The 15,060-nt window shown below is 32.9% G+C and overlaps 2 protein-coding genes across 3 annotated transcripts; one reads left to right on the top strand and one right to left on the bottom strand.

Annotated features, from left to right (window-relative positions):
* The first annotated feature begins 331 nt into the window (after positions 1 to 331).
* On the top strand, positions 332 to 5,081 carry LOC11413824 (uncharacterized). 2 transcript variants are annotated; one of them, XM_024780177.2, is made up of 2 exons: positions 332 to 529; positions 3,632 to 5,081. In XM_024780177.2, exon 2 carries the CDS (start codon positions 3,646 to 3,648, stop codon positions 4,591 to 4,593), a length of 948 nt encoding a protein of 315 aa, XP_024635945.1. In that variant the 5' UTR covers positions 332 to 529; positions 3,632 to 3,645; the 3' UTR covers positions 4,594 to 5,081. The 2 variants fall into 2 exon arrangements, with proteins under 2 accessions (XP_024635945.1, XP_003601118.1); XM_003601070.4 differs by having other exon boundaries at positions 334 to 529; positions 3,626 to 5,081.
* Positions 5,082 to 6,097: 1,016 nt separating this feature from the next.
* LOC120579438 (uncharacterized) lies at positions 6,098 to 7,306 on the bottom strand. The gene is made up of 2 exons (XM_039831660.1): positions 6,947 to 7,306; positions 6,098 to 6,391 (listed from the first exon to the last, which is right to left on the bottom strand). Exons 1-2 carry the CDS (start codon positions 7,205 to 7,207, stop codon positions 6,179 to 6,181), a joined length of 474 nt encoding a protein of 157 aa, XP_039687594.1. The 5' UTR covers positions 7,208 to 7,306; the 3' UTR covers positions 6,098 to 6,178.
* Positions 7,307 to 15,060: the final 7,754 nt, after the last annotated feature.

Raw genomic sequence — 15,060 nt, 5'->3', positions numbered from 1 at the left:
AATACTTGAAAAATATCTTAAAAGAGGTAAATAAAATTCATTTAGAATTGTTCTTAATTTTGAAGATTTATCCTTTTTTGGATTGATGCACCATCCTCTCTTCCTAAAATTACAAGGAATAAAATAAATGAAATATTATTAATGGAATCCAATCAAATATAAATATATTTATTTTTTTTACAACAATAATACATGATTTTGTGTGACATACAATTTTTTATTATTGTAATATTTTTTTATTTGTTTTTTAAGGGAAAAATTGAATTAATGACTAAATATAGTAGAATGTTAATGGGCTGATGATAAGCCCATAAAACCCAGCTCCAGTCTCCATTTCGATCGCATCGTAACAAACACTGCGTAGCATAGGGGTTAGGTGTTGCCGCACACGTCACCCTAGTCAGTTTATGTTTTTCCGGATTCTGATTCTCAAGAGAACGTGAACGCCAAGATCGCTATCTCTTTTCGATTTTCTTTCATCCCATCCAATCCAATTCATTTTTTCTCTAACCCTCAAACACTTCCTCAGGTATTTCACTTTTCCTTTCTCTTTCGATCCATCCATTTTATGATCTCTCATATGCATATTGTTTCGCTTTTCGCTGTTTTGTTTCTCAATTTTTTTTAAGCGATTTTGATTGTGTTTTTGTGAGATCTCGCTGGTTACAATTTTTGAATTATCACCGATCTATTTAAATTGCGTTCACGGAAATGAACCGAATTGAATTGGCCGAGGGTGAAATGATAATTATCTGTTTCATTCTCATCGTGTTTTTCACAGTACTCCAAAATTGAATTCAATGGATTTATTTGTATAATGTATTGCTAGATGAATCTGAATTTTGAACAATTTGATTTGTATAGATGATTAATTTGTTGTTCTGTGTGTAATTATTTGTCTTGGAAAGTACCACTTAGATTATCTGTCAGTTTGAATGTCATATTGATCTGTTAATTGTACTTGTTATTGAACACCCTGGAAATTTTTAAAAAAGTTTTAAGCTTTTGAGTGATAAAGTTTCACGTTTTAACTATTTTATTTACTCGAGATGTTATTTGTAAACATCTGATGGAAAATTGAACGTTTTTTCAAAAAAATATGCAGCACTACATTGTGAAAATCTGATTACTTATATATTTTTCATGAACTTTATGCAATGCTAGCACAATATTGTGAATTTGCTTGTTATCTGTTACACGCACGTCTTTACTTTTTTAAGGGAACTCCCCTCTTTTGAGAGATATTTAATTTGCTGTGCTCTCCTTTCCAATTTTACAAACTTTAATCCTTTTGGGATGAGTATACTTTACACACTAGTCTCTCTCTGTTCTTCCGTCTTTTCCTCCCATCCACCCTCCCTATCTCTCTCTAATTTTTTTTGAACCCTTACAATCAACTGGGAGACTTAATTAGTATTTTTTGATGTAAACGGTGACTTATTGTACTGAAGACTTTGGGTGGAGTTTCGAAGCTGATATAGGGCGTGTTTGTTTTGACTCTTTTTAGAAGATTTTTTAATTTTTATATATAAATAGATAAATCAGTTTTGTTATTTTAATAGTGTTTGTTTAGGATTTAAAAAAAAAAATCATTTTTGATTCTAATATCAAAAGCTATTAAGATTAGCTTTTCTCAAAATCTATTTTTTCAAAAACAAACATAGTTGAAAGTGATTTTTGTGCGTAGCAAACAAACAAAAAAGCTTCTTATTTTTTTTAAAATCTCTAGATTGTTTTAACACAAACTATTTTTTTAAAACCTGACACAAAGCACCAATAATGAGTGCATTTGAAGCTTTATTTTATCTTCTGAAGTTTCAAAATTAGCTTTTGGTGACACGCCGAAAATTGTAGATCTTCTGAAGTTTCAAAATTAGCTTTTAGTGACACTGAAAATTGTAGATACAGGAAAAATATTCCTTGGAAACTTGTACATGGTTGCTCATCCCCACTATGAAATTCATTTACATTAAACGGTACTAAATTGTGGTGCATTTCTTCTCTCAAGTGACAGGAGTCTAATTTTCAAAAATAGAATGGAGGACGATGTAATTTATACATCTCTTTTAAAAAATAGAATGGAAGATGTTGTTATTTATACATCTCTTGTGGGGTGCAATCTATCTCCCTCAACAATTCTATCCATGTTGGGTGTTTAAACTTTAAAATTCAAAATGAAAAGCCATTAACTCTATGCCATATTATCTGCCTTGTATAGTCTTTGTTAAACTACTTTCATTTCCCAAGTCATGACTCAATATTACAACTTACCTTGTAATTGAAGTCTTCCGAATTCCACTTAACTATATTCTACCCTGGTGTGTTGTGTCTGGAAATCCATTATTGAAGCTGTGCCCATCTGTGATTTTGTATCCCATTTCTCTTTCAAGAGTACGTAATAGATTAACCAAACTCAACAATGAGACTCGTTAACATGAATACATTATTTTTTTTTATATTATTTTGTCAGTAATTTGATATGTGGTATTGATTGAATGACCTTGCGCCGACTTCATAAGACTCATAGTTTATTTTGATTGGCTTAATATCATATGTAGAAATTTTTGACTAAGGCCATTGAATACTGCTGGTTCTGGCTTCTCTACATACAATTAATTCATTGAAACTCGTCCAAAACACTTATTGGCATATTCGTGCAATCTCCATAGAGGCTGGGTTCTAAAACTCATCACTTTAACCTCAATTGAGATGATTAATGTTCCTATTGTTTGGTAACAGCCAAGTCTTTCTCACCCTGGACCTTAGGGTATAAGTAGAAGAAGTCAAGAAGTTTTTATTTTTGTACAACTCTTAATTGTGCTCTACCCGTTTCAAAGTTTAAATTGTCATGATTCATATATCAGTCTAAATATTCTGTTTAGTTGTTAGAAATGTTTTCCTTTTTTGTGGGCAATGTCAATTAACTTCAATGAATGTTCATGTTGGTAATAAAGGTTTACTCTTATTTCTCCTACCAAGTATTGAATATAGTTTGTATGTGTTTTTTTAAAATGATTATATTTTTGGTTTCATTGATTTATTTTTTTCGCTGATATGGTTTTATTTTGAAATTATTTTGTTTGATTAATTAACATGTACACTAAAGCATGATTTCCTGGTTATTTTTTATTCTAACATGTACACTAAGCGCATCTGAAGGAGCATTATATATATATATATATATATATATATATATATATATATATATATATATATATATATATATATATATATATATATATTAAATAACATGTTAGTCAACATTACATCATAAACATAGTGATAGGTTTTTGACCGAGTTTCATCGGGGTTGTGTCTATACTAGTTTAGCTATGTATCATATGATTTATGCTAACTGCTATGAGAAAAGATCAAAGTATTTTAGTCGTTCTGCAAAAGTGCTGCCATTTGTGACCTAAGTGGTCTACATGAGCTGCAGATAATAAATTAATTGCTTGATCTTTTTAAATGCATTTTTGGGGCTATTCATACTACAAAGTAATCTAAATGATATGACATCAGAAATATACTGCAGATTTAGGCCCTTGATTTATTTTGTTCTGTAATTGGCACCATTTTCATTTTGTGTTTCTCTCTTTTTAATATATATTTCTCTTCTGATTAGTCTCAGGTTCAGTTATTTCAATGGCTAAAGTTGGCAAGATGCGGTGCAAGTCCCAATCTCGAGGTCACAAGGAAACCCCATATCTTTTATCTTGTGCAAGAAAAAATATGAAAAATGTCAAGAGGTTTTCTAAAGCGGTAGAAAAGAAAGATTGGAAAGGTGCTACCTGCTCAGTCTGTATGGAGGTTCCCCACAATGCTATCCTACTCCTCTGTTCATCGTATAACAAGGGCTGTCGCCCTTATATGTGTGCTACTAGCCGTCGCTATTCTAACTGTTTTGAACAGTATAAAAAGGCATATACAAAAGCAACTTCTGTTCAAAGTTCGCAGCAAGAAACAGACTATTCGAATTTCAATTCTAATTCTGGCGATCGTAGTGACAATGCAAAAGTTCCTGAGCTTCTTTGTCCTCTTTGCCGCCGACAGGTGAAAGGTTGGACCGTGGTTGAAGCAGCCCGGAAGTCTCTGAATGGCAAGAAAAGAAGCTGTATGCAAGATGGCTGTTCTTTTGCGGGGAGTTACAAGGAGCTTAGGAAGCATGTTAGATCTAAGCATCCATGTTCGCGACCACGAGAAGTGGACCCTGTACGAGAAGAAAAATGGAAAAAATTCGAGTGTGAAAGAGAACGGAGTGATGTGATCAGCACAATTTTGTCTTCAACTCCAGGGGCTATGGTACTGGGGGATTATGTGCTCGAGCCAAATGACCGTGGATTATACAGCGACGAAACTGATTCTGATGATGAATTTGGGGAGGATGATGGTGATTTCTTTGGCTCCATTGGTTTGGGTGGTACTGGTAGCTTTATCAGGTATAATCAGGATCCTTTTGATGTCAATGACTTTGGTTTTCGGGGTGTTGCATCTTCAGGTTCTGCTGCTCTCTCTGGACGTGGATTCCACAGGATACTGTTGGAAAGATCTAGAAGACGTCGGAGGCATAGGGTACTGAATGCTGACCAGTAAATTAAGAGAAGAACTACAGAAATGTGGGGAAGGAGTTGCTCATCTTCAATAGTACATCAAGGACCTCGACATGGCTTGTTTTGTTGCCATGCCGGAGCATATTTAATTTAATTGGGAGAGTAAAGCGGTTGGCCCACTTTCTAGCTATGTACCATCCATGAATCACTTATAGATTGATATGGTATTTCATTATTTTCCCTGTTTTCAGTTTTCAAATAGACTGTACAAAAGGCAATTTTAGATTGCTCGTTGCCTCTTATTTTTAGGTTTAGGAGATTCAGGTCATATTTATTGTCATTGGGTCATGCAAAGTGGTGAATTGAATCGAACAGGTGATCAGCATCGAGGATGTTCCAAATAATTTCATTTTGAAATGATGCATTATTCTTCCTATGATGAATTATTAATGTACAGTTTGAATTATTATTGTATAATAATGATTCATCTTTGACAGTATTAGGAAAATTGAATGTTTTTATAAAGTATTGCATGTCCTGTCCTTTGTGTCACTATTGATATTGCAAGTGTATAGTTAATGTGATTAGATAGTTTAAATTTAACTTTCCTTCAGATGTTTCTGAGAATCTGGACAGTGGTATATGAATACGGCCATTTATAAATAAAACGATATGCTTAAGAATATCCTGCGTAATAATTTGAGACCCCTTGGGCTCCCATTTCCTCCAAAATTGAAGACTCTGTTCTTTCTTTCCTATTAACTTGGCCTATTAGACAGTTTTAAACTTTCAAATCATGGCCTATATACTTGACTCTTCGGTGTTCGACTGTTTGTTACGCTATTATATCATGGTCCTGATTCATAAAATCGCTGCTGTAAATGGTAAGCATTGGTTTAAATCTGTAATGAATTTGTGTGCCTGAATTCTGTCCGAGTTTGTTATAATCACCGACTAGTAGTACAAATTTGTTTGGATTTGGGGTCCTTCTACGGTTGATAACAATGGACAGGAAAATTAGAACTTCCACGAGTTCACCGTTCTTTCTTGTACCTTTGATAACAACTGCAAAGCAAATTATAACTTCCATGACAAATGCTTTTATTCATAAGGTTGGCTTATTATTGTGTACTTGCATTGTGCTGAATTTGTGCAACTGAATTCTATTCGAGTTTGTTATAGTTTCCTACTAGTACAACTCATTTCTCAACATTCCTCCTCACTCACATTTATTTTGTCGGAGAGGGAAAACAATCATAAACGGTTCGTTGCTTTTGTTTTTTGCGTAGTAATATCTTTTTAATACAAAACATAGAATTTCCACGATCACTAGACCAAATAAAATCTTCCACAAGGACGATGGTGTTAATCTTTTGAGATAATAACGGATCTAATGCAATCAGTCTTCAACTAATTGAATACATTAATTAATATACATGTTTCCCCACTTTATTTATATTAGCGCCCATGGCCATGCTTGGGGTTTCATCTGAAGAGAAATGAAATATCAAATGGTATTGAAATACAAAAATGTTCTTCTTCACTGCTATATTTCTTTGCATGATAGCTGTTTCAACATGCTCTTCCATTTACCCTGCATATCCAAATATAAACAAAAATCAAGGAATTCAAATCAGAATCAAAGTAGTGATGAAATAAGCAATCAGTCTCTGAAATGTTACCAAAAATTGGGGAGAGGATTTCTCCTTGGAATTTTTCTTCTCGGATCGGTTATCTTCTTTTTTCTCTTTGGGTTCATTTCTGCTCCGAATAGTTAAGCTTGGAACAGTTTCCTTTGATGGCGAGCACGAGCATATTCTAACCGGTTGATAAGACATGGCCTGAAAACATGAAAGGTATATCTCACCTTACAAATTACAACTCAATTTTATAATATCTCACATTCAAATCAGTCAAGTCTACCCAAGTAACAAAGTTTATCAAGATTATTTGAGCTACGGACCAGTAGGTTAGGGAGTAAGTAGGGTTGACAATGATTATCTATCTACATCCGCTTTTTCAAATTGTTGTTTGTCATCCACTATTCACCTCGTACAAATGATATATGTGCATACTCCTCATCCATGTTGGTATCCTCTATACGAGTATTTAACATATTTTGAAGCATACCCCGCTACAAGAGTATTAATTAGCATATTTTGAATTATATGCGTGTATTTGTTGATATCATTTTGACAACACAAAATTACTGAATCATATCGTAAACAAAAAATTCAGGGAATTAGGTTATGGTTTGTCAGAAAGTTACATTCATTTCTATACGATTAATTTACGGGTACCGGCACTAGTATATACAATTTTTTTTGTCATCCTATAGTATATGTTGATAATCTCACATCAAATTTTAGGACAAGAAAAAAGACAAGAGAGTTTACCTTTTTAATTTTAGGTCTTGAATTTGATTGAACAATGGGCAATGGAACCTTCTTTTCAGATGCTGATTTTCTAAGAGATCGAGAATGAGCAAGAAGCAAAGCACGACGATCATGTTCATATCCCTGCGTTTCTGCATTTATAAGATTTTCACGTGGCTTTGTTTTCTTCATGGAACGAGTTTTAGGAGATTCCACGTACACTTTGATAATTACCCCATTGGTGTGCGTGTTTTTCTTCTCATTTGATGATGATGTGGCCATGCTATTAATTTTTTTGAAACTGATTTTGGAACTGGGTTTGCAATCATGAATTGATAATGTAACAGAAACTTATCTCAAAGAATATTTAATGCCACTGAATTTCGCATCCCGTTCACGGATTGTGAAATCTCCCACGTTGCAACAATGAATTGTTTGAAACGATAGGTTTTTGAGATCGAGACCTTTTATTATATTCACAAATATCCCGATAATTATTGTACTAGTATAAGTGAATTTTCTTGAACAAAAAAGTAAAAAATTATTGGGAATATTTATTGGATAATTAGTTTGGTCAAAGGAATGGCATCCAAAAAAAAAAAGTTTAGTCAATGGAATGATTCATATAAAGAAACAAAAAAAAAAAGTTCAGTCAATGGAATGATCCATATAAAGAAAATGTTTAAACAGTTGTTGAGTCCTAAAAGTAGAATAAGTTGCAAATTTAAGATGTCCTAACTAATTGATATATCATTAGCAATATATATACATATATATAATATCCAAGTGAAACTCACACGCACAACCGCATAGTTTTAAGTTTTAGTATGTGTTTGCTTAAGCGTTTTACTTTTATGTTCTGCTGCATGTTTAGAACACTCTTTATTGTGGCTTTGAGAAGCTACTATTTATAGCTTTTGTGTAAACGTGAATTCCTACCGTGCTTTTGCCATGACGTGAAAATTGTATCGCCCAATTAAATATAGGCTTAACCTTGATAAATGTTCTCAGGCTCTCAGCCTAACAATATTGTATTTGTCAGTCGAGCTAATCCTTACGAACTCTTTAGCAATATGTTTAATTTTCATCCTAGTAAGTCTAAAAACATTTAATGTGGTCTCACAAAGTTCTGTTTTTTTAATAATATATTTCAGCTTGTTATAAAAAAATTACTTTAGTTTTTATTTTATTTTATGGTATAGTTATATAAATATTTGAAAGAAACTTTGATTGAATTGCTAAATTGCCTCCCAAAATTGTAGGGCATGACATTCACCCCTAAAATTTGCAAAATGCCTTTGGGCATTGTTTGCAGTCAGGCAATGTCCACCTTCTATTACTTCTATCCGTTTACGAATATGTCGTGACCTTTTAACTGCTTACGTGGCGGCGCAAAATTGTATCCAACATCATATTATGTCACACAAAGGTGTAGGCAACTTCACTTTATGTTAGAAATCTCCATTTATCTTCTTCAATGATGTTTTTTGCAAACTTTTGGAGATACTTATTTTTATGTCTATTTTCAAAGGTAATTGAACCCTAATTTTTTTTCGAGTAGTGTTATTTGAACAACCATATGAGACAATTTTTGTGACAACTTCTTTTTTTCTCTCTTTTCATTGGTCAAAAACAATGGAGAGAGAAAAAGGAAGAGAGAGAATAAGAGAATAATGTGAGTATGAGAGAGAAAATTGTCAAAAAGTTGTGAGAAATTGATTGTACAAATATCATTTATCTTTTTTTCCCAATTCCGTTTTTCTTCTAGAATTTAATGGGTTCCCCCACACCCCCATTTTTGGTTTTCCATTTTTCCTAGGTTTTCACAATTTATGAGTTTCTTCTCACAATTTTGTTCAGGTCCTCTCATGACTCATGAGTGCTAGTGCTCTTATAGGTGGTGGCCTTGCACCAAACACATTAAGGTAGACAACTGATCCCAAAGTTCATATGTCTTTTCAGGCAAAATTCAAAATAAAATATTTCAATTCAGACCCTTAAATCATTCACTTATTGGCAAAATAGGCCCTCAAATTTTAAATAGAATAACAATTTAGTCCCCGAGTTAACACACCCCTGTTCCTAAGTCGAGATGTTTCTATTTGATACCATGCTTGGTACCTTCTAAAAATCAATGGGTCAAGGTCCAGATTGTGACAGTCTATGAAGCACATACATTCCTCAGATTAGACGTGTCATAGTGTCAGACTCACGTCGGTGTCCGACACCTACGATTAAACTGAATTATGTAATTTTATCAAATTATTATCCATATCGATATGTTGATGTCTGTATCGTGTCTGATGTTCGTATATGTGTACGTGCTTCATAGACGACAGTGATATTTCAAATTGAATTTCTCCATGCAGTCCTTCATATTACCCTTAGTATTAGTCCATTTCATTGTAGGCAAATATTTATATTCATATACTCTAGATTCAAAACATCATTTTATAAATTAACGATAATTTTTTATGTAATAAATAGCTCTTTATCAATAGTTATATTTTATAGAATATAATTTCATAATAAAAACATCATTTCATTGTTTATAACAATCATAGTAATTTTTTTTACATATTATCGTAAAAAATAATGAATGTTATCAATTATGAGCGATAAAAATTCAAAAAATAATAATTTTATTTTGTTGACATTTTTTATAAATAAGATTTAGTTATTATAATAATAAATGATAAAAAATAATATTTTTCTTCAAAAAACAACTCATTTAACTATTAATTTAAAAAGTGGGTGTACCTGTACACTCAAATACATTGGGTGTAGCATAAAATTTGCCAAAAATAAAATCCAATAAAAAAAAAGAAAAATGCTAGGGTCACACCCACTAGAACTCTCTTATAACACACCAAATAAAAATTGGACATGTGTCACACTCTTTTATCTTCTTATTCCTAAACAAAGCTTTGTTGCCCTAATTTTAACCTAATATTTTAGCAACTTTTCCCTCCTTCAAAACCTAACCTATTTCCTAATTCCCCTCCTCCAAACCCTAACCATCATTTCCTAACTTCACTCCTCCGAAAACCTATCTAATTGATTTCCATAAACCATATATCCTAACTCCCCTCCTCCAAACCCTCACCAATATATTTTAATCCTTTCTCCTAAACCGAAATCTCTTTCTAAAACCATATCTTTCTCTTAAACCGAAATTTCTTAATCAACATGGCTTCCAGAAACATTCAGACTTTGCTGTCATACCACTGCCTCACTGATAACCATATCTTCATTCCACTCTGGTTTATACTAAATATATAGACTTTTGCTCTTATTCCTCGCTGTTGTAAAGTATAAATCATTCTTTCAATCCCTTTTAATCTTTTGTAGGTCCGTTGGTGAAAAACACTCTTTCCAATCTTGACAAAGCAATCAACAAGCTGAGACTGAAATACAGATCATATATCGTTGAATATGACATTGATGCTGTATGTGTTTTTTTACCAAATATACCTATTCTTAATTATTTGCATTCTATTTAATCAACGTTTGTGATGTTTTTGTTTGTTATTTTTTTAGGGTGCAGTATGCTTGCCAAACATGTTTGGCGGTGATTTTGGAGATCAAATTGGACGCTATGCAATATTGACTGATCCTAAGTCCAACAAGTTTGAAGTATTGGTCGACAAAGTAAACGGAACATTTTTTTCTCACAAAGGGATGGAAAGCGATTCTTGACTTTTACGGAATCGATCTTGGTGCCTGGATTACCTTGGTTTTTGTTGGTGACGGACAGTTTGATATACAGTTGACTGATAGGTTTCACAAGAGTATCCCCTACCCGGTTTTTGATCCCCCTATGCATTTCCTTCTTGACAAGATGAATTTGCAAGCAACTTTCGTGAAGGTGTGAAGATCAGAGGGGGTGCTCCGATGGTTGGGTCACATGATACCATCTACCTTGATGTTATTTACAATTAGTCCATGTTTAGATAAATTGTGCAACACCTTTCCACTTTGAATTTTAAGTTTTAGTTTCTTAAGAGTTTTGGAAGCATCTATTTTTTTGTCTTTGAATTTAGCAAATGTCCCTTGAATTTCATAAATAATTTAGCCTTGCTTGCTTTGGTTTTTGATTTATATATTTGTGTTTGTGCTCCTCAAACTATATTTAGTAGCATTGTTGTGTTATTGAAGCATGTTAGTAGCATAGCTTTTAGTAACATTATTAGTAACAATTACTACCTTTTTCGTGACACTTTTAGTCACATTATTACTAACAATTACTAATCCTAATCTCTAAAATATGTTTTGGGTGGAATCAAACTAAAATCCTAATCCTAATTTCTCTCATTCAAGTAACTAAGAAATTTCATCCACATCTCTAAAGTAACTTTTTGGTGGAAACAAACTAAAATCCTTATTTATCTCATTCAAATAATTACGGGATTTCATCCACATCTCTAAAATATGTTTTGGGTGGAAACAAACTAAAAATCTTAATTCCTCTCATTCAAGTAACTACTAAAGATTTCATCCACATCTCTAAAATATTTTTTAGGTGGAAACAAACTAAAATCCTAATCCTAATTTCTCTCATTCAAGTAACCAAGAGATTTCATCTACATCTCTAAAATAACTTTTTGGTGGAAACAAACTAAAATCCTTATTTCTCTCATTCAAATAAGTAAGAGATTTCACCCACATCTCTAAAATATGTTTTGGGTGGAAACAAACTAAAAATCCTAATTCCTCTAATTCAAGTAACTACTACATTTCACCCGAGTCAACTATCTTAATCATTTGTTTTGCGCCCCTAAACCCTATTTACAAGTCAATTCTTAAGTCAAACACACTGCCCCATCAAGAATATTAATTTCATATTATTTGTATTTATCTTTATGCTAAAATGTTGGGCATTTCCTAAATTTATTCCACTTCAAGTGCATCCATTTGTTATGCGCCCTCCCTATTTACATGCCAATTCTTAAGTAAAAAAAAATGCCTCATCAAAAATATTAATTTCATTTTATTCATATTAATATTTATCCTAAAATGTTGGGCATTTCCTAATTTTGTTCCACTATTTTGTGCTTATCGTGATAAGTAATACTCTTTATTGTTCAACCATCATATCTTACTCACACGTATTGTTCGAGGGGTGATTTAAAAATATTGATTAATGACGAGGACGGCGATTATACCGATGTTGCATCAAATATGGTCTACAAAGAAGTTTTCCGTAATGTGTATGACTTTTTTGTGTACTATTCATTTTCTTACTTATTGAAATTATTTGCATGTCAACGAACTTCAGTTTCCCTTTTAAAATTATATGTTATGTTAAAGTAACAGAAACTGCGTAGAATTATGGAACAATAACAAAGTCTATCGTAATTGACATTATACTTTGATTCACGACAATTTTTACATTCAAGCGAACTACATTGTTTTATTTTTACATGAATATTTACTTCTTAAAATGACCCGTGCGTTAGCATGGGTCAATGGTCTAGATTCAATTAACCTGTAACCTGTTCAACCTATTTCTAAACATTTTGATTTTTTTTTTAATAATTTAATTTAAAAGAAGAGAGAGAAGAGGTAGTGAGATACGTCTTCAACTTTCCAGACGTGTTCTTTCTCTCCACGACGGTGCGGTAGTGAGATACACAGTCTTCTTCAATTTCCACGACGGTGTTCTTTCTCTCCAAGACGGTGTTCGCCGTCAGCTTCGATAGTTTATAATTATGGCCCAATCTCTAATATTTACGGTGAAGAGGCGTGAACCTGAAGAGAGCAATAATTGTTCTCCGCGGTAAACAGAGAGATTGTTGGTGGAGTGTGAAAGAAGAAGAGAGTGAGTTGAGAAAAGTGGAACGAATTTATAGAGAATGAAAGGAGAAGAATGCAAGTGTGAAATAAAAACGTGGATTGATTGAAACAAAGCTGAGGGCCCAAATCACATTCGTAACCCATTGTGTAAGGGAAAGACCCTGTTGATGTTATTAGAAAAGCAATTGCAAAAACACTTGTACGGCTGTTCTTTTTGGCGTTTGTGTTGTGGCGGGTGTTCAAAACCGAACCAATCCAATAGAAAAATCGCAAACCAATCCGAAATCGCAAAAAACTGTATTTGGTTCGGATGAATTCAAATGACTTTTGCATCGAACCAAACTAAACCAAACCGCAAGAATAATGAATATTTCTTAAATATGTACCAGTCCAATTACATAGCTCAATAATAATCTCTTTTGATTCGATTTTTCCATTGTTGCACCATCAGGTTCGATTCTAACTCCTTTCCATCTCTTTCAATTTATTTCCTGTGAAGTATTTGTTTCCTTTACTCTCCAATAATTTGTTTCATGCTTATGTTTCTTCTTAACTTTACCTATTTTGATATAAGTGTTACCTAATATTTGATCATATAAACAACAAAATAAAATATCCTGTGTTTATTTTGTAACAAGTTGACAATATTAGAGTTAATGTTTTCATCAACCAAGTGAAAGTATCCGAGGTCTCATCTACTAGTAAAGCGCAACCAAATAACCTTGACTGAAAGTGATTATTCACACCAATAAAAGGAGCAAATGGCATTTTGTACTTATTTGTGATATATGTTGTATCGAATGAAATCACATCTCCAAATTCTTGATAATCATCTCTACCTTTTGCATCCACCCAAAATACGTTTCTTACACGATCTTCATCATCCAAATCAATTGCATAAAAAATCTAGGATTTTCTTCTTGCATAAGCATAAAACACTCCAACATTGTTGTTGCATCTCCCGACTCTAATGCCAAACGACGACTTTTATCTAAATGATTTCTAATGTCTTTCTCCAAGCATCCAATGTTTTCATACCCTCCATGTTGTTTGGCCATTGTGGCGAAAATTTTGGTTGTTTTCACCCCAACATGTTGTAAAGTTTCAATACAGTTCTTTTGAGACTTATTGATTCTTCTATGGCAAGGAAAATAATGTGCATATGTTGGAAAAACCTCATGATTGTGATCTTTAATGAAGCTATGAACAATCCATTTTCCATCACAATTTATTTTGATGCGTAAGCTGATCTCACAATTCACCTTCAAACAAGGACGTGGGTTATCTGCTGTGGATGCTCTCTTTTTTCCATATCTTGTGCAAGCATAAGTCACATCAATAAATTCCGTAGAAACCTTTGAACGCTTACTAGTTTTGATGGAAATTCCAAACTCAACAGATTTAGCATAAAGAGAGTAGAATGAGTATGCCTTTTCTTGTGACTCAAATTCCATTCCGATACAAGGTTCTTGACTATCATTAGCTCCTGAATCACCAACACATGAATCATTATTGGTAGTCTCGTTCGTTAACAACTTGCTCTACATTCCCATCAACAACTTGATCTCCATTACCATCGGCTGCTTCCATTAATGTCTAATATATGGTGTACAGAGATAACTGCAAGAATAAACAGAGACAAACCATCGTACAAAAATTAAAACCATATCAACAATCACAAAAATATATTTTGTTTACATTTCCTCTTATAACTCCCAAAGGCATGATACCCTTGTTTATATGTTAACAGAATAACACATATACTTCACTCAATTATTATTAGGCTTAATTTCACTCAATTATTATTAGATTTCTACTGTCACAAAAATTATAGCAAGGACTGTGGTAGTTTAAGGACATTTTTCATGTCTAATAAATATCATTCAACTACCCAACATTTAAATCAAATCTACTGTCCAGGGTCTAATATGAGTTTCTCAGACTATGGTGAGGACCATTGTTAATGTACTTACTATAAGAAAGATCTAATAACTATAGTAATCAATCAGAATCCATAATCTTGTTAACTACACTTAAAAAACCATTTCAGAATCCTTTCGAATATGCATCTATCAACAAGAATCAAAACAAAAAAACCAGCGAAAGGATAATCACGTACATGGCTATCGAAGATTTGCATGGCAATAGAGAAATAAACAAACAAGTAAAGAGTGATAATAAGTGAGAACAGGAACTGTACATACCTTTAGAGAAAATAGGTTTAGTCAATTTTGTGAAAGCAACCGGTTTATTTTTTGACAGAGGAGAACATGTCCTTTGCTCAAAAAAAAAAAAAAAAAGAGGAGAACATGAAAAGAACGTGTTTTGGGGAAGATTGA

The sequence above is a fragment of the Medicago truncatula genome, chromosome 3 (genome assembly GCF_003473485.1).
Source record: "Medicago truncatula cultivar Jemalong A17 chromosome 3, MtrunA17r5.0-ANR, whole genome shotgun sequence".
NCBI lineage: Eukaryota > Viridiplantae > Streptophyta > Magnoliopsida > Fabales > Fabaceae > Medicago > Medicago truncatula.
The sequence above is the reverse complement of the archived record's forward strand: the minus strand, read 5'-3'. Positions and strand labels throughout refer to the sequence as shown.